General features: G+C 33.2%; 1 protein-coding gene and 1 pseudogene across 1 annotated transcript in view; both read left to right on the top strand.

The window, feature by feature from the left end:
• LOC149533790 (UDP-glycosyltransferase 85A4-like) overlaps positions 1 to 14354 on the top strand; it is a 73969-nt pseudogene extending 59615 nt beyond the window's left edge.
• Positions 13619 to 21569, top strand: part of LOC149533791 (ankyrin repeat-containing protein At2g01680-like) — a 45508-nt gene continuing 37557 nt past the window's right edge. Inside the window, exons 1-2 of the mRNA XM_089804203.1 lie at positions 13619 to 14774; positions 20982 to 21391. Of these exons, the coding sequence (XP_089660329.1) occupies positions 14390 to 14774; positions 20982 to 21391 (795 nt within the window). The 5' untranslated portion in view covers positions 13619 to 14389. The remainder of the gene's footprint in view (positions 14775 to 20981; positions 21392 to 21569) is intronic.

Raw genomic sequence — 21569 nt, forward strand, 5'->3', positions numbered from 1 at the left:
GTTGCTTAGTGTTTATTCCCTTGTTACATTTTTATGCAACACAATGCTTATCCTTGCAATTTAGGGAAATCAATGCTTGATACCTACAATCCTGCATAAAATCTAAACATGTACATATATATAAATATATCTAAACTAAACAAGCAATGGTAGGGAGTGGTACATCATGTAGATCCCAACTAGTAGGTGACTATGACTCCCTCCCTTAACCACATCAAACACAACAAACACAAAGATAAAATAGAGACATGCACCATACACATTCAAGTAGGGGGCAAGTATCATAATAATTATAAGTCAAACATCAAATGCTCAGATAAAATAATGCATCATTACGAATATGAAGTAATCATCATTAAAGCATCATCTAACATAGTTATGAAAGAAATCATATTTATTAACTATGACTCATTAAAGGATCATTAATGCACTAGTAACCATAATTATTAGTAACAACACATGAAATATAGTCAACTAAGTAATCATCGTTGATATATCTCTATTCCAAGTTATTAAATATTTTCATAATTATAAATCCAATACCCTTGAAACTCACACATGCATGAAATAGACATAAACATAGTTTGGTAAATATAATGTAAAAACAAACTATGGGTGGGCATTAAGGCCTGCATTTCACTTTTAAATAACTCGATCAGGTTATTGACATTTTTGGTTTTTTTTGTTGTGTGTCCACTTTTTTGTACACCAACTTAGTGCACCCACCCCCATCATTATATCTTAGAAATAATTCACACCCACTAATATATTTTAGGATCCCCTAGGATATATTAATGTATCCCAAGACTATTAATCTATTTCTTGACTAATTAACACATATGATGTGCCCTTAAGACCACTTAAGGAACCAAGGACCCCTTAATGCATCTTAGGACCATCTCCATCTAATATTTCCTCTAATTACCCCCCATATCTCACTCTGGCTCTCATCTTCCATCTTACCATTCCATCCCTTCCTCCACCATCACCTCTCTCCCTCCCATCAGGTCATCTTCATTTGTTCCTCCTAACTATCCTCTTTCTATCTCTACTTCATATGTCTTGATGACCCCTCTCTCTACCTCGTGTCTCCTCTCCTTTCTGCCTCCTTAATCTCACCATCCCTCATCTTCCCCCCACCATCCCATTGTCTCCCCCCTCTAACTAATTTATTTTTTATGATAGATGTAGGGAGAGATGAAGAAAATAGGAGAGATGTGGAGATAATGAGATATAGATAGACATAAAGATATATCTATAAGGAGATAAATATAGAGGTGGAAAGAGTGAGATAGAAAGGGGTTGATAGAGATAGGTAAGAAATAAATATGGGTAGAGAGGATTAAAGGGAGGGACATAAATAAAGTGAAGATAAATTAGTAGAGAGAATAGAGAAAGAGATAGAGAAGAGAGATGTAGAGACATGAAAAAGGATATAGATGTATTTAAATTAATATAAAATTAAAGGAAAAGAGATAAAGATAGAAATAAGTAAATTGCGAGAGGGAAAGAGAGGTATAGAGAGATAATTTCTCACAATTGCATGCAAATGATCAAAGAAAACAAGGAAATGTTATATGTTGATTTATTGAAATTTTTAAGCTCATTAGTACATAAAATTTAAGTTTTATAGGTAAGATCTTATAACACAATGGTAAGTTGTGAACCTCTCATCTGAGAGATCTTGGGTTTGACTCTACTTGGGCTTAATACATAATATTAATTAATTAATTAATAGCCAAGCTTCAACCCATTACCTATCAATTTTATAAAAAATATATAAGTTTAAAATTATTTACTACACTTTAACTATGTCAATTCTTATGGGAGAAAAATTGAACTAAAAAAGAATGATTTTGTATGCAAAAGTTATTATTATTACAAGTTTCAAAGTTAATGAATCACTTCAAATGATTATAATTATTTTTTGGTATATAATATAATAAAATTATGTTATCATTCTAGGTCTCCTAATCACCATTCTTTTGCATGTAAGAAATCAAAATTTTGATAAGAAACACAAATGTTGTGCCTAGTTTATTAAAACATGCTTTATTTTTTCTTCATGATGGATATCCAATAACATATATACCCAATTTGGATCAGGTATTTGATTTGGATCATATATCTAATTTGGATTACATACCTAATACTTATGACAAAACCAACTATTTTTTTTGGGATTTGCCTCGGGTTTATGCCTTAGGATGCCAAATCTAGATGGTCAACCCCAAAAATGATTTTAGTATATTCCCTCAAATCTCCACACTTTGAACATGTAGTTGAATTTTTTTTTTAAAATTTGAATTTGTTGAAGTTGATGAAAGATCAACCCCACAACTCCCAAGAATCACCTGCATGCAAACACATGTCACAGAAAGAGAGAAGTAAAAACTATGGAGGTTGGAATTCCCAAATCCATAGAGGAGACATTCTTGATGAGAAAAAAAGAATTACAAATTATATTGAATGAATGTTTACAAATAGATATCATCCTTATAAAGGAGATAAAAAACCTAAAAGGTAAAACCTAGGTTGCATGATAATAATTAATAAAAGAATCAACTATTAGATGCCTAAAGTTTAGCTTAAGTAGAATAGAGTTAATTAGAAAATATCTAATTACTCTAATAGAATTTGAAGAAATAAAAAGGGTCTCTTAAGAAGATTCTCAAATTTCCATCAATATAATTGCAAATTTGAGTTGAATAAGTAATTATTATTTATTTTCCAATTGAGGTACATCTAAAGTCCTGATTGATAGGCTAACTAAAAAATAACTATAAATTTCAAATGATATAATATTTTTTAAATCTAAAACATGCACCATATTCTATGCTTTACCTATTGTAAAAAAAAAGTTTTCAATTTGATGAAGTTTAGACTAAGGTAACGTGGTCATACATAAGAGTTTTATATTTTAGGAAATTTGGAGTAGAAAAATCATGTTTAATTATTTAATTGGAAAAAGATTCCAAAACTATTTGTGTCTCATCTGAACATGAGTTTACTACTTATATATAGAATATTGTAAAACAATATTATTATATGATTGTATTCAAGGTGGTTAGACATACACCTAGTTCTTATCTTTTTCCTAAAAAAATTGTACTGTTGCATTGAAATTTGAAATTTTCAAAATGTAAAAAATATATAAATATTTTATAAAAGGGCTAGTATCTTAGAAACTGAATTAAATTATCTACAAATTCTCTTCATATGTACTTCTGATATAAGATTGATAACTTGTTCAAAATTTCATGTCAACTTGTCTAACCCTAATTTTTCTAATTGTCACTTATGGGCCTAGTTTGATACACTGTGATCTTGCACACATCTTTAGGGAAGATAGAAATCTATAACAAGGATAATCACATTTACAATTAAGATAAATGCTTAACAAAATTCATACTTTCCAAACAAGGAAGAATACATCTTCAAGAAAGGGAGAGAACATTGTAAAAATGATTTCTTGCAATAGGTGTAAAAGGATGTGTATGTTTCTATCTAATGATATATACCTCTAGGGGATCTATTTAACCAAAAGGGGAAGGAAATCGAGAATATCCACCTTCCACATTACTAGGATAGGGATTATTGGTGATGTATGAGATACTTTCAACATCAAAGACATACAATTTATAACAGATGTGTATTTTCAACAAATGAAGACATCTTAATAAATGATACACACCTCCAAGAAAGGAGAAAATCCTTGTAAAGAGAAAACACATCTATGCAATAAAGGACATCAAAATATAAAAGATAAAAGTCAACAAGGGAAAGTGGATCCTAAGGAAGAAGAAAGATATATTTGAAAACTATCCTTCGCCCAAAGATAGTGAAAAGTATAACTAGGCTATTATGTTATTAGCTAAGTATGATTGCACATGAACATATATAACAATGAATGAGAATGAGCCCCACAAATTAAGGAATTAGTGTGGTAAGGACAACCATAATGAGGATAGAGGGTGTTATGAGACTACTTTCAAATTTGGATTTAGAAAATGTGTGAAGTCAAATGTTGTATGAGTAAGAGATGTGTAATAAAGATCTTGAAAAAAATTATGTAAATTTTATATAATCAATGAGAGAGTGAGTATATAGCTTTGATGAAATACACAAAAAGTATTATCATTATTAGCAATTTATATTGTGGCTAGGTTTTCTATACACATGAGAGAAGGGCCAAATTAGCATTCCTAAGAAAGGCCAGAGTAGCAATGTTAAGCCCAACAAGGAGAGTGTTTCTTTCATTTTTTTACTTACTTGATGGATGATACATAGTTGACACTAAGAATGGTGGGAGATTTTGGTGTTCTCCCTCAATGATAAAAATTCTAGTGAGTGAGGATGGTGGATGACATTCTAGGGAAATACAACCAAAGTATGTCACTGGAAGGATTTCACTACCCAAAACTTTGCTTGATTATGGGCTTTATTAATGGAGTGAGGGATTGGGTAGGTCTTTAAAGTCACAAATAAACAAAGATATATATATGCACACACACTTAAAGTTCAAAGTGGAGGTGAAGATTGCTTGAATTTTTGTTTCTTTAAGCTTGGACTAATCATATTCTCTAGGGGTCTATGGTCAAGCCTGCATGATATCCATCGATGTTGAAGGGCGCATTTAGATTTATCTCATTGCTAAAGGTTTTTTCATTATAGTTTATGGAAATTTTTTAATGGGATTGAGATATCATGTGACTTCCTCTAGAGCTAGGATGATAAGTTTACTTTGATATTGAAACCTTGACACCTAGTTTTTGCCCCACTTTTAAGGTCTTTGAGAGCATTCCTATTTGAGTAAGGCTTCATAATATTTCTTTGTAGTTTTGGTTCGATTCTTGCTTTGAAGTCATTGGAAATTCTTTGGGAAGCTTTTTGATGATAGATGGCGGTTCCTCCAATTTTTTGTATTTTACTTGTGTCTAGAATCTTGTTGAAAGGAATATTTCTAATGGTCTTCCATAAGATATTATAATCGAATCTTTGAAATGTTTTTGGGTATAGTCCTTGAAGGGGTTCCATTTTGATGTAAAAAATGAGCCAAAACTAGGCATATGTTGATCCAAGGTGAGAAATAGAGAGTGAATAAGGGTGACATGCAATGGAAAGAGCTTTTCCACTCTTTGTATATGATGGAGAAGAAGGGTCAACAACTTAATACTTATTCCTAGGTTGTGAATGGGAAGGCGACAATGCAATCTTTTGAAACAATACAATCTTTGAGGCTTTGACTCAATATTGTCAATGTTAAATGTGATATGGAGCTAAAACACAAGAATGGACCTATAAATTTGGAAGGCGGGGAGAAAAGATGACCTATGTGGTTGCGAGACAATGAAGATGAATCATCAACAAAAGAATGAAGGCTACAAGGTGAGAGTTGTTTAACTATGATAATGGAAACACCTTGGACTAGCCCCAAGGGTTTGGCATAAAGATGTCACTATAATGGAAGATGGTTGGGAAACTGTACAAGGGAAAAATTCAAAAAGAGCATGCAAATCTTTTGACATGATTCTTTGCTCTCGGTCTAAGGGAGGAGCCAAGGGTTAATCTGGCTCATTTTCTATTTTTTAGACATGATTTTTGGGCACACTTAGATATGTTAATAGATCTTTGTATGTTTCACCATATTTGAAATAACATATTCTTGTGTTGTAACCTCCCCTAGTTCGTACTAGACCTAAATGTAAAATTATATTAATTAAAAGAATTATTGATTAAATAAATGAAAATATTTTTTTCCTAAAATAATTTACTAATATTTTTTTAAAATTTAGTGAATCAAGTAAAATAATATTTTAATCAAGAGCTTATGCTATTATTACCAAAAAAAAATCAAAATTATGCTAACGAAGTTGAGAACTTATTTATGCATTTTTAACTTTTTATTCACGTTGTCACATTGATTACTCATATTTAATATTTTTAATTTATATAGTAATATGTTTTCTCTATATCATTATAAATATAGAATTTGGGTTAGAGGAATCTAAAGCAATCAAAGCTTGTCCAAAAACTTTAATCATATCTAAAGCACCAAATACAAAGAATGCAAATCACATTTTAAGCTTTAAGGGTCACTGAATTTCAATTTAGAATGTAGAATTTAAATCGTTGGCCAATTTCTTGGAATGAAGTGAAGCTATGTGGAGATGGTTCTTATTTAAATTCAAATCCAAAATGTTGACTTGGTCAAACTGCTATTTATCCATGGCTGGTCATATTCAGGTGGCTAATAAAATTCTCTTAGCTAGCCATGTTTACATATCTTCATGTTGGTTACCATCTAAGGCTTGTTATAAACAAATGACTCAGCTCATTCATAATTTTATTTGGTCCAAATGGGTAATCAAAAAGGTATGCCTGCTACATCATGGTCTCATTGTATCCCTTCCAAAGGATAAGGGAGGGTTGGGCATCATAGACCCTTACACTCAAGGGATTTGCTTATCAACAAAATGGATTAGCAAAACCTTGGATGAGACTACTCCTTAGAAGAGTCTAATCAGATATAGAATTCAAACAACCACTGTTGTTAAGTTTTGGAGCACAATTCATTGGAACAATAAGCTTCTCCTTGCCCCATTCTTTAAACTTCATGGCTCAGCTCCTCTTAATTGTATTTGGAAGGCTTGGCAACTTGTTTCGAGTAAGTTGTCTTGGTATGATTGGTCTTTTAGCCATAGATCTAGTTTTTCCACATCTTCAATTTGGTGGAATGGATTCATCCAACACAATGGCAGCCCTTTGGCAAGGATACCCAGCTTCAAAGCTAAACACCTCTTTACAAAAGGCATTCAAGTATTCAAAGACCTTTGGGACTCTATAGAATTCACTTGGAAATCATGGCCTCAACTCAAATAGTGTTTTAATTTAAGCAATACTGACAGGTGGTTGTAATAGAACTCCAAATGCTAGTTCCTCCTAATATCTTTATCCTTCTTTCTTCCAGTAGTCACTCTAGTTTTCTAAAGGACTAGAGATAGCCTAACGATAGTACTATTCAAGCTTTCCCTCTCAAAGTTTTGTACAGGAAGCTTATTTGGAAATGTAAACAAAGTCAGTCTCATTAGAACAAGCTCAGTCTTCAAATTTGGAAAACTTAAGCTGATGCTCAATCACAATTTACTGCTTGGAAACTTCTCCACACCAAGCTCCCAGTGGGATCTCATCTTAAATTCCTCATTCAACTGCCACATTGCCCCTTTTGTGGTAGAGATGAATCATTAATCCACTATTTTTGGCTTTGCTCTCATGTTAGGTTGTTGTGGGCTGCCCTTAAAACCTCCATACATATGCTATTCAATTTCACTTGGTCATGGAAATATGCTCTTCTTGGATCCTCACTCACACATAACATGATTGCTAACTCTTGCAGGTTGATTATTATTAAAAATATTTGGAAGATTCAATGTCAAACTACCTTTTCCCACTCCTTTCTCTGATTGGAAATAGAAATGCAAAGTATATGCTCTAATTTGTTAACTTTAACAACTTGGCTTGTCTCCTTTGTTCAGGACATTGCAACTAATGTACACGCTAAAAAACTCCATGAGCTGCTAAAAAATAGAATCAAGAAAACCTCCCTGTCCAATCTAGACTCAACTTTACAGCATGTGTAGAGATGACTTAGCAAGATGGGAGTTCTAGCTCATTGGCCGAGTGGATCATGATATGGAGAGCACCATATCAGATTGCATTGTTGTTTGACTCATGTTTATCTAGTATTTTTGTAGTGATGGTTAAGTCTGATGTTATGAGCATAGTGCCATATCATTTTACATTGTTGGCCTACTCATGTTTATCCAACATTTCTGTAGTGATGGTTAAGTTTGATGTCATGAGCATATCCTAGTGATTATGTTGTAACGATGTTGTAACATTTTTATTTTAAATGTTTTGTAATTCTTAGTTTCTTATTCCAATAAAAAAAAGGTAATGATCATTTGACACTTGAGGTGCAATATGTCATCCAAACACATTGGATTTGAACTAGGTAGTTTAGTGTAAGCCAAATAGGTTTATTGTGGTAGACATTTGGTTTCTATATATAAAGAGGTTAAAATTGAGGTAATGGATGTTTTGTTGTAGTACTAGTATAGATAGGTGCATTTTCTAAGAAATATGAAGCACTATTATATTATTGTAAATTATTTATAAATTTATATATAGATTTTTTTTAATATGAATAAAAATAAAATTTATTTTTACAATCATTCAAGTAAAATGTCTTTCATAAATAACATTTAGTATATTTAAATGTCATTTTTTTAGAATTAAGTAGTCAAAAAAATTATAGATATGACATTGGTCAAAATTAGTCTTTGATGACTAAATTAGGTGATGCATATCATTTTGTTCACTTAAAAATAAAAGGAAACAAAAATGCATATTCTAAATTTTATTTAACATTAACTAATTAATTAATATAACAAGGAGTTTAGATAATATAGTTGAATTTGGAGGTCATATTGATATATGTAAATGCATAAAATAAAAAATAAACAAATAACAAGACTATTTTTTTTAGTATTACGTGCAATAATTGGATAAACTGTAATAGCATATATGCTATGATTTAACTCAAACTTTGCTAGCAAATTTGGATTGTTTAACCCCAACAAGCTAGAAACAAACCTTCATTCTATAATAGTTCACACACATACATGTAACTCTAAAAATCACACTTTTTGGCCTCAAATGAATTTCCTTTTATGGCCTTTAACTTTGACATTAATATTTTTAGATTATTGTTTGCCTCTATTATCTTAAAAAGATGGTATTTAAAAGAAGCATTGAAATCCATTATGGTAGTAAAATTAGGTCACCTAGCTTACTACCTCACACATAAGTAACTTTTTGGAGCAATTCTAGTTAACTAACTTCTAGCTATCACTTCAGCTGATTTCTTGACCAATTCACTAATATGCAACAAATTCGAAGATAAGCTAGGCAAAAAAACAAATAGGTCTACCGATTCTTTTATAATACTTTATTAATAAGGACATATGTCAATGATTGATGAGTGAATGTCTAAAATGTACTAAGTATTTCTCATTCCATGTTTAACATCTTAGCATGCAAATCTTGAGTATTTCATGCTCAAGTATTAGAGTTGACTAGCTAAAGAAAAGTTACCTGTTTGACCCATATTGATTTTTGGATTTAGGTTTTGTGGATGAAAAGGTTGTACATAAAGTCTTCAACTAGGTTAAAGATTACACCTAATGTCTTATATCAAGACTAAAACTAATAAATTTGAGGGGCACACCTATATCATTCAATAATAAGGACTAGAATTAGAGAAAACATACATTGAATGTCAACTCTTGTCCAAACATATACATCATTTGGACATCAAATTATCACATAAGGATAAGAAAAATTAGTAAAAAATTAATAGAAAATATTGTTAGGCATACACTTACAACTTTATAAAAAATAGCAAAGTCACAAGAAACATTTTTAGATTTGGAGCTATGGAAACCACCCAAGCTCAAGAGAATAAATGCACTATAGTAGAAAAGAAGATAAATATATTGCAATATGCATTATCATTTTGTCCAAAATAAGAACAACTTGTGGTGTAACACCTCAAACTTTCACTCGAGGCATTGACAGATACAAATTAGATGACAATTCACCTTTTTGTATTACAAGTGTGACCTTTACATGTCTCATTGTACCCTAAATCTAACAAGTATTTAATATTATCACAATGGTACCTAGGAGATGCATTTGCAATGCATCAAGCATGTTGTTACAGGTGGAAGAATTCAATAATTGTGTGGCTAAGTCACTATGTCGACTCTATATGTTAGAAATTTTAATGTTTGACAATAGTCCACACTTACACATGGATAGGAGATGATGAATTTTGTATGATGACACATCCCAGAACCTCCAAAACCAAGAACATATATCCATAAGTTCACATTAATCTCATTATTTTACTTTAAAAAAATGTATAACATGTAGGTGAAAATATGGAATGTTTCAATGATATTCATTCCACAGATTTTATATTATACATTCAAACAAATAAGTATGATGACTTTATTTGCAAAGTATAATAATTTTTTTATACAAACATAAGAAAAATATGCAAAATTAACATTTTAGATATAAATGTTACTAGCATATACATCTTAAATGCATTTAAAAAAGAAAGAAAGTCAAGAGATATGATTCTTGAGGATGGCTATATATTATTAATAAAAATCTCAACAAGGCGACTTTCAATGTCTCTTAGATAAATGGATATATGATATTTTATTTACTAAATATTTAGTTATATTTTTATTTTATTTTATAATAAAATTATATTATTTACTCCACATGTACATCTATAATCTAAATTATATTGTAGATTCTAAACATTTTATTTATAACATATTTAAAAAATTTAATATCTTTATTCTGTTTTATTTACTTTAACGTTTGAATTTTAATATAAAAAAGTTAGCCCTATATTTTTCAGCTATTATAACATTGTCATGAAATTGGATGCTTATTTCTTTTGCCACTATAAATTAAACCACTTGTGATCATAATAAAAGTAAAACTATAATAAAAAAATATAATTATATTTTCAATATTATTTTTATATTTACTTGAGTATAAGAACTTTTTATATATAATGAGTTATATTTTTATTCTAATTTCTTTATAAATAATTTTAAAAATGTTAAAAAACATTTCAACAAAATGTTTAAATAATTTTTTTCTATTGTTTCATATAAACAAGTCAAATTCTATTGATGTCATTTATGTCTTTATATAGAAAATAATAAACAAGTTAAGTACACATCTAAATCAAAAGTTTCTTTTGAGTAAGCAACATGCACATGAAATTCCAATTGTCAAAAATACAAAAATACTTTTAATAACAACTACCACATCAAACAATTTATAAAACTAAAAAACATAAATAACTTTATTTTTGTCCACCAAATGAAACAAACTATAAAAATAAAAAATGAAAAGTAAATACTCTTTATAATAGTTATAATAACTGCTTCTAACCAAATATAGAAATAACTTTACCTTACAAACATTTCTAGATACTTTAAATGACAACCACATGATTTAAATGTATAAAGTAGAAAAATAAAACTTGCACACACATTAAAAGACCCTATCTATTATGAAATTGAAGACGTTGGCTTCCTTAGATTCCAATGGTGGTGCAAACTTTTAGATCTTCAAACCATTTATCAACAAAATGAGATTTGATGCTAACCATAAAAAAGCCCTAACATGATTGTGATTCAATCGACATGTCTCCCAACAAAGCAAAACATTTAGACAATCAAATCGTGAGCAACAAAAATAATCTCACAAATTGTGGAAATCTATTTACGTTGACATCTCTTAATAAAAATGTGTACTTTCCTCATAAACACTCCATATAATGTCTATAATAATATCTTTTAACCAAATATAAAAATAACAATTTTTTATTTATTTAAAGGAGCAAAACCAGGGTGTTGTCCCTTGAATACAACAACCCAATAGGTGTCAACCACTAGATTAACATTTACAACACACTAAAAATATATCAAAAACCATTGCTCTAGCTAAAAAAAAAATACTAACTTAGAATCTTTCATCATGATATCTACTACTAATGCTAATTGCATCTACTTTGTTGATCAAGATAGTAATCAAAGTCCTTAAACAGGGCAACTTAAGGCTCTACCAAAGACCATAGAAACTACTGATATAAAATATAATTTTCCAAGAATAAATAACAAATTTTATATCAAGATCATAGGGGCCACTGAAAAAAAAAAACCTAGATCAAGGGACCGAATCCTTGAGCTTCCTTTTGATTGCATCATATGTTATTCTCACTGTCGCCCAATTTTTAGTGGGGAATTTGTAGAGCTCCTTGTATTCACCTTTTTCATTATCCTTCTTTTCAAGTGCATTCTTCTTCAACTGGCATAAAGATGTGGTCAAGATGTGCATGACTTTCAATGCAAATTGGGAGACATTCTACATCTTCTTTTCCAACCTTGTAACTCTTTCCTTGACTTTATTAAGCTCTTCCGTAGTGTCCTCACACTTGTCGCATTGCACATCTAGGATGGTTTTATTCTTACTAGTCACATGTAGTTTAACAATTTCCTCTATTGATATGTCTTAATAGAGGTTCAAGGGTTCCATTTTGAGGCTTTTAGGGATATGGGATGAGCTGCTAGTCGTCTTAGAACAAACCTCAATCTCAACATCTTTTGCCTTTTCCTCTTTTTCATCACTCACATCCTCCTCTCCCTCATCCGATTAAGAGTCCACTTTCATTTTATCCCCCTTTTTCTACAAATTGTATCACAAGTTCGTGGAGTGACAAGGGGTATTAGTTTCTTTTATGACATAAATGTTAGAGTCAATCTCATGAATGGTAAATTCAACCATTTTTAAAGCTTTGGTCTTCTTTTTGGTAGAAATGATTTCCCATTCTTCTCTTTCGACTTCTACTAAGAAGTATCATTAGGAGAAGTTCAAGAGAGCTATGCAAGACTTTTATTGTACATTTTTGAGGAACTTTTCCTCACATGGACAAGGAGTGTCCATATAAATAATATTACCTTACAAACACTTGTAGATATTTTTAATTACAACAACAAGATCAAAAAATATATGAAGTAGAAATGAAATAAAATTCACACATGCATCAATTGACCCTTGATCTATTATGGAAATTGAAGATGTTTCACTGAAAAGTTGACTTCTATATCAAAAAAGAGAGAGGGGCCAAAGGTGGTGCAAGCTATTATCGTAGGAATAAGAGTTGACAACTTGGACAAACAAATAAGGTTTAATGCTCATTGATGTAAGGTATTAGGTGGCAAACAAATTGAATTTGAAAATTTGCTCTCTTTCTACAATGGATTAGGAATTGGATGAAGAGGAATCCAAGACTAGTAAATAAGTAAATGGGTTGTTTAATAACATAGGGGATAGGGGAGGTGTCCACAACAATTTTAGGAGTGGGTTGCATTTTTCTATTGTTGGAATTGTTTCTAAAAGGTGTACTGCATTTTTTTTTTTGGAGAGCACTTTTTTTTTGGAGTTTTGTTTGGGGATAGTTTTTTGATAGGGTTTTTGAAATCACGAGAACTATAGATTCTAAAGATTAGACTTTTGAAAATTCATCTGTAAAAAAAAACACCATGTCATAGGCATGAGAATATTTTCAAATAAAGTCGATAGACTCAAATTTTTGTGGTGCAAATATGAAAATATTGTAAAATAAAGTCAACAGGCTCTTTATTTCGTAATGCAAATTTGCTTGGGTTTCAATAAGAATTTATGAAGTTGGGCATCAATTTATTATTCATTTCATCTAACTTTTTGTTATATATTTCGAATTTGTATTTATATTTAGAATGCTAGTCATACTAGATTTATGGGATCAATAGCACTTTGCATCCCAAATCATAAAAAAAGGCCCATTAGAATTCAAATTTGACTAAGATATCTCTTAGATAAATAGCATTTACAATTAAAATATAAATCTTGCCACACAAACTCATAGATTATTGAGATCTTCCATTCAGTTATGAAAACTTAAATCTTACCAAAAAGGGACTTCAGCTTTTTGTTGTTTTGACTCTACTTAGTGAAATCTAGGTTTCTGACGGCTGGATAGAAGCTGGCGTAAACCAGCCCCAAAAGATTCAACCGTCAAACAAAAATGTCACTTTACGTAGGTATTGTTCCGCGCCTACTGTGCCAAGGATTCTATCGTCAAACCTGGCACGGTAGATTTCTGAGATATTATCGATTTGGGAAGATAAATATATTAAAAAATTCCTCTCACTGTGACATAGTGAATCGATTCGTAGGCAAGGGACGTATAAAGAAACTAATTGCCTACAAATGGAGTAGTTTTAATGGCGACTGTCTGTATGAAATGTCGAAAGATTACTCAGTCAACGTACAAGCGCATGAGTCCAGCGTATTCTGTAGACGACGACCTGTAGCATCCTTTTCATTAAAACGTTTTTTTATTGATTTCTTAAACGAATGATGGGAAGGATGTGCAAACATAATTTATTATTTAAACCCGGGTGCTTTGAATGTGGGATAGTTTTATAATTTTGGCTGCACAGTGCACGGGCGGTGGATTAATGGCAGTCATGTTACTCGACATAACATAACAAATTATTCTCACTGCAGAACTCCTTCTAATATTTTACTCCTCGCCTTTTAATTTTCAAATTCGTGCTGTTTTCTACAAATCTCGCCTGCCTGTAATGGAGTTTGCTCGGCTTTATATCCAGTTAGCGGGAAATCGGAGTGCTTTGCTTACTGTGCGGCGGCATTAAGGGAAGGGGGAGGTCTCGATTTCGAATCCCGGGGAATGGACGAGCAGGAGGCACTTATTCCCACGAAAAGGTTGTTAAAGCAGGTCACATGTCAGCACAATGACACGGAGCTGCATGTGGCCGCCAGGGCTGGGAATTTGGAACGAGTAAGGGGGATTTTGAGCGAGCGGTCTTTGGATTCATCGGAGGCATGTGACCGTGAGGGCGAGGTGATCATCGAGATTGCAGACGGTAAGGCCCAGCGAGACTTGATTGCCGCGCAGAATGACTTGGGAGAGACTGTGCTTTATGTTGCGGCAGGGTGTGGCAACCTGGAGGTCGTCAAGGAGCTTGTCAACTATGTTGATTTTGAAGCAGCTAGTTTGAAGACACGCAGCGGCTTTGATGCTTTGCATATAGCGGCCAAACACGGTCATTTGGGTAATCCCACTTGACTCTCCGATAGACTTTTGCTGTTTTGGAGAGCTGCATTATGTCCAGTTGAAGGAATTTTACGGATGTTGAATCCGCTTTATTGCCAAAGAAAATTCCGCGTCTCTTTTCTGGTTTTTTCGTTGTATCTTCCCCAAATAATTCCTACTCGTGCAAAATTGTATTGGAGTATAATGGTTTTGCCGTGTTTATGATGGTTTGCAAGCGTTTCAGAGGTAATTAGTTCCTTTTTTGGTTTTGGATGAAGGATTTGTTTTGCTAGTGGAATAAGTTCAGGCGTGATACCTTTTAGTGTTTCCATTGGTTAAAGATCCTGTCCATATTCTCCTCTTTTGCATTTGCGACTGATGATCGTTTTGCTAGTTGACTGCACATTCAGAAGCGAGAATCATCCCGGATTATCATCACCGTCCTTCTATTGGCAGGTTTAGACTTATCACTTGCAAGTTTAAGACCGATTAGCCAAATTACAGAAAGATCAGCTTAAAGTCGTCTCAAAAACGCCAACACATATCAATTCTAGTCCTATTCCTAACATCTTTATTTAGAAAACCGAGAAAGTAACTGACTGAGCTACCTTTTGGGTTTTAAATTGAACGGGAGAGGACTCCCTGCTTGACCAACCCAACACTCAGAACTTAGATGTTTGAGCTACTTTTAGGTCTTGAGATTTCAGGGATGGACTCCCCTCTCGATCAATCCAACAGAAGGGGAATCCTTGCCCGAGCAATTCAACCGGAGAGGACTTCCTAAATCTACCAGCCCAAAGAAGAGGACTACCCGCTCAATCAATATTAGTGAGAGAAAACTCCCAGCTCAACCAACCTGACAGGAGAGTATTACTGCGCTTTGCCAATGTCAATGTGAATGGAATCCTCTGATGTGAGGAGGGGAGGGGAGAGGATAAGAGGTGAGGATCAGGGAGCAGGAAGAGGTTCTTGGATCTGTCAAGAAGGTCATTTATGCTTTTGATTACTAGTTACTTGCCAATGCAAACGACCAATTTGATGCCCGGAGTGGCTCCCAATACGCATGGAATAATGCAGTTGGTTAGTGTTTGGACAATCATCGTCAACCTGATAGTGTGGATGAAGTGCAAATCGATGTCAGTTCAACGGAAGAGGACTGCTTTTAGAAGATGAAGAGCTTGATTATTGCAGCTTTGACATAAATCAAATAAAGTTAAATATAATGCAGCTGTAATTATCATTTGGCAGTTTTTTTCCCCATTGTATCTCAGTTGGCAATATACAAGATGGAGAAATCCAAGGAAGAGGATGTATCTTTTGTCTAGTGCTTTGCATATGCCTATTAGGCTAGTGCTTACTTATCCATCTTGTCATTCCCATTCAAATTTGTGGGATTAATGAGGAGATAATGGATAATTGATGCGTACCATTACAGTGGATTTGTCATGGGAATATTCCATTGATTCCCTCCTAGAATTTTGTTGTTTTGGAGAGATGCATTATGTCCAGGCGAAGGAATTTTATGGATGATGAATCTGCTTTATTGCCAAAGAAAATTCAGTCTCTTTTTTGGTTTTTCATTGTATCTGCCCCATATTTTCTCTACTCGTGCAAAATTGTATTGGAGTATAATGGTTTTGGTGTGTTTATGATAGTTTGCAAGCATTTCAGAGGTAATTAGTTCTTTTTTGTTTTGTTTTGGATGAAGAATTAGTTTTGCTGATGGGGTAAGTTCAGGCATGTTACGTTTTAGTGTTTCCGTTGGTTAAAGATCCTGTCCATATTCTCCCCTTTTACATTTGCCACTGACAATCATTTTGCTGGTCGACTGCACAATCAGAAGCTAGAATCATCCTCAGATTATCATCACCGTCCTTCTATTGGTAGGTTTAGACTTATCACTTGCAAGTTTAAGACCTATTAGCCCAAATTACAGAAAGATCAGCCTGAATTCGTCTCGACAATGCCAACAAATATCAATTCGAGTCCAATCCCTAACTTTCTTTATTTAGAACACCGAGAAAGTGATTGACTGAGCTACCTTTTGGGGTTTAAATTGAATGGTAGAGGACTCCCTGCTAGACCAACCCAACACCCAGAAATTAGATGTTTGAGCTACATATAGGCCTTGAGATTTCAGGGAAGGACTCCCCTCTCGATCAATTCAACAGAAGAGGAATTCTTGTCTGAGCAATTCAACTGGAGAGGACCCCCTAAATCCACCAGCCCAAAGAAGAGGACTATCCTGCTCAATCAACATTAATGAGAGAAAACTCCTAGCTCGACCAACCTGACAGAAGAGTACTACTACGCTTAGCCAATGTCAATAGGAAAGGGATCCCCTGATGTGGGGAGGGGAGGGGAGAGGAGCGGGATAAGGGGTGATGATCAGGGAGCAGGAAGAGGGTCTCGGATCTGTTAAGGAGGGCATTTGTGCTTTTGATTACTAGTTACCTGCCAGTGCAATGACCAATTTGATGCCTGGAACGGCTCCCAATACCCACGGAATAATGCAGTTGGTTGGTCATTGGACAATCATTGCGAACCTAATAGTCTGGATGAAGAGCAAATCGATGCTAGTCACAGAAGAGGGCTGTTTTAGGAGCTGAGGGCTTGATCATTGCAGCTTTGACATAAATCAAATAAAGTTAAATATAATGTAGCTGTAACTATCATTTAACAGTTTTTTTCCCAATTGAATCCCAGTTGGCATTATACAAGATGGAGAAATCCAAGGAAGGGGATGTATCTTTTCTCTAGTGCTTTGCATTTGCTTAGTAGGTTAGTACTTACTGATCCATCTTGTCATTCCCATTCAAATTTGTGGATATTAATGAGAAAAGAATTGATAATTGATGCATACCACCTAGACAGTAGATTTGGAATGTAAATGTTCCATGAAAAAGGCTAGATTCCTTTTCTTATAACTTATAAGCATAAATGACCATAAGATCTGATTCCACATTTTTGAAGTAAGTAGAATACTTCTTAAATTATGGTCAACTGTGATTATTACTGTACACAGCTAGTATTTGGGCTTATGATCAAATATTTACAATGCCATTTTCCTGCTTTATGTTCATCACCTGTTGTCAGTGTAGTGCTGTCTTTCTTATCTGCCTTTTTTTAATTCCAATTAGTTTAACTTCATAATATTACCGGTGCAAGCAACTGCCAACTTCAGAGACTATAGTCATGGAAGTTAGGCACAAAAATCTCCACATTTTTCTTCCAGCCCAATACATAATTCTTGTACAACTCTGCCAGGTAATTTCTAGCTCTCTTTTCATAGTACTTCTTATGATAGAAAGGGAAAGAGGGAAAATAGTGTAACTGGGAATTAATTTTACAAAATAAATTTACCCTCTTTTTTGAAAGTACCACAGTTTCCCTTGAAATATTTATTCACCTATATATTTTATATTTATGCGGAAGAGCTTCTAGGAGCGATGATGGGAGATAGTATTGGAAAGAGACCTTTTTGTCGAAGCCACGGTGTATTGGAAAGAGACCTTTTTGTTGAAGCCACATATCCTATCACTACATCACATGGGTATCAGATGATGAAGACAAAAGAAATTGTCCTTAATTAGCTGGCATGTTTGGTTTACACGAACTAGCTAGACAGAGAACAAGAATCTAATATTTCTTGTTCTCTTATTTGGTAAATAATATAATGACAACAAACATTTAGATAAAAAATGTGAATGTACTTGCCTTTCCTACTACCAAAAATTAGCTTACATATAGTCGAGAAGATCACAAGTGGAGCACTTAGACAGTGGATACTTAGGGTAGAATCTATATGATTGAAACAGTAGATTCTTGCATAATGTATGTATGCTCAAGAGCAAATAATATTGTGTATATATATAATTCAAATGTGTTGTTTCTAATGACAGAAAGGCAATGGTACCTGTATTTCACCAAGTTTTAGAAATGGGAATTGGGAAATGTATGAGAGTGGGTTTTGCAGGAGATGATGATCCTTCTCTGATCCAAATATTGTAGCGGTTTCCAGTGATATGTTCATATAGCAAAATCACCAAATGAAATATCAAAATTACTTTCCAGAATATATATATTCATTCAAACTTAAATGAAAAAATAAAATTAGACTTAGCATTTTCACCTAGATGTAAACACAGGCTTGCTTATTGATTAGATCCTAAGTTACCGGTTCGGGTTCGGTTCCAAGTTCGAAGTTTGAGAACCAGTTTGCAAGTTCGTCAAAATTTTCGAAAGGGTTTGGGGTTTGTTAGTACAAAACATATATAAAAAATATATGTATATATACATATTTATGAAGTATGAGTTAAAATTAGAATGTAGCATATTAGCATAAACACATTTAAATAACAAAAACACAATAAACTTGTAATCATAATGACCTTACCATCATATAGTCATAGTGCTCATACCATCATATAGTTCAACATTAAAGATTCAAAACATTAAAAATAAATTGTAGCATCAAGTTCAAGTATCATTGTTTCACATTCATTGTTCAACTAATGGAATAAAAATTTATTAATATTCTAAGTTCTTCAATCTTTATCTTCTTCTTCATATTCATCTTTTTCTCCTCCTTCATTTTCTTCTTCTCTGGGATTAGTTGACTCAGCAATAGAGCTAAGGCCAAGGGGATTAGCAGCAGCAACAATGCTGTTGGCATCAAATTCTTCAAAAAATGACTATGAGAGGCCACCAAAAGCATTTCGTTACAACCTTTTAGGCCTATGGATACCAACAACTTGATAAATTTTGCAAAAAAACACTTTTTTGCCGTCCTTGGGGCCCAGAAAGCATGTGGTTCGAATTAGGCTCGAACTTGGTTCAAACCAGATCGAACCAGCAGGCAAAAATTGGAACCCTAGTCAAACCAAGTTCAAACCGAACCTGAACTTTGAACCGGTTTGAACTTCTGCAGGAGCGGGGTGGGGGGGAGGTATCTGTGCAACTTAGATTAGATCCCTAGATGAATTTTATGTTCTAATCTCCATATGAAGTAATATACTAATATTGACACAGTAAATGCTTCACATAAGACAATGAAAATGTAACTCACTACATAAATTATAAATACTTTATATTAAGATGCACTGTACAAGTAGCATTATGCATGAACATTAATGCCGTAGATTTCAATTCCATCCAAATAAGAGCACGGTAATACAAAATCAAAGAAACAAGTACTAAGTGTTCACTCATCTCCTAAGTCATTGCTTCTATCAGAATTACTACCATCATCCATATCAAAATCATTATAATCATCTATACTACATGCAAAGCTAGAAATTGGTAAGTATTGTCATTTCCTTGAAATTAACTTACTCTCATGCTACTCTCATTCACTTGTTTTCTTTCTATTTTTGCCTAACTTATTGTTGCTGTTGCAGTTTATTTGTTTTACCCTTGTTGGAATTTGTTTTGGCTTGGTTGGATGTTTCTGCTGTTACCAGTTATGGCACAAGAGTTTCCTTTGGCACATTTCCTTACCTGCCCTCTTTCTGGATGAGAAATACTGGGAATGATATTCTTTCGTTCATAGGGTGCTATATAAAAGTCAACACTCTATCTGTTTAATGATAATTTGTGATTAACTAAAGGTCCTTTAAATTAAACCCGTTTTATATATAAGGGAATTCAATCTCAAATTGAACTCATTATGATTAATAAGCATTTATACAAAGGGTTACTAGGGGCCCAATCAAGTCTCTAGGACATTGTATGAGTCTTTTTACTTATATAGCTATTGGTTTCTATACTCAGACAACCTTTGAGGCCCTTTATATGAAAATCAGTTTTGATAATGGCCTTATTGACCATAGTACAGCTAATGTACCGAATTAAGAAACTTAAAGAGGACATAGTCAGCTAGTGGAGACACTGAAGGCCTTTGTTGTATCAGGGAGAGGGTTATGCATTGCCAGTAAATGACAATGTAATTGCTTGGGATTTCTGGAAAATGTTCTCATCCTTTTATTTTAAAGCATTGTCGATACAGGAACTATTATTTAAATGGCTTAAGATAGATGTGGGAACCATCAAGAAGTAATAAAAATGCTTTTCTCATTTTTAGTGTCGATACCTTTTATCTGTGTACTCAGCTTGTCTTGATGCAGTTCCTATTTGTTTATGTAGTGAGCTGTTTCAAATTGATGAAATATAAGGTGGATAACACATATCCTGCAATGTTGACTGCTTATAACTTGCTTATGTGCAGATATTGTTGTGGAGCTTTTACGCTGCTGCCCTGCTCTTAGTATGACAACTGATCTATCAAATTCAACTCCACTTTATTCAGCCGCTATTCAAGGTCATGTGAATGTTGTTAATGCACTTATGGAGATTGACAAGAAACTGATAAAAATTGCAAGAAGCAATGGGAAGACTGCCTTGCATTCTGTTGCTAGACTTGGTCATCTTGAAGTCATTAAAGTGCTCTTGGACAAGGATCCAGAACTTGCCACTAGAAAGGATAATAAAGGACAGACAGCCTTACATATGGCTGTTAAGGGAAAGTGTTCTCACGTGGTTGAAGAACTAATAAGAGCTAATCCTTCTGCTATTAATTTTCAAGACAAGAAGGGGAATACAGCTTTGCACATAGCTACTAGAAAGTGGCGTGATCAGGTATATATCTTATGTATTTCTCTAAGCTATTTAATTCTTTTGATTGTAAAATTGATTATCCTTTCTTTGTAGAAAATTGATTTGATCTCTAGCAGTAACAAGGGTTTTACTTCGATTCTTTTAACATAATAGCCATAGTCTTCTGTAATGTCCCCTTTTTGGTTAACTTGGGAATTCA

This window comes from Cupressus sempervirens, chromosome 10 (assembly GCF_028749045.1).
Source record: "Cupressus sempervirens isolate cs-2001-9-10 chromosome 10, ASM2874904v1, whole genome shotgun sequence".
NCBI lineage: Eukaryota > Viridiplantae > Streptophyta > Pinopsida > Cupressales > Cupressaceae > Cupressus > Cupressus sempervirens.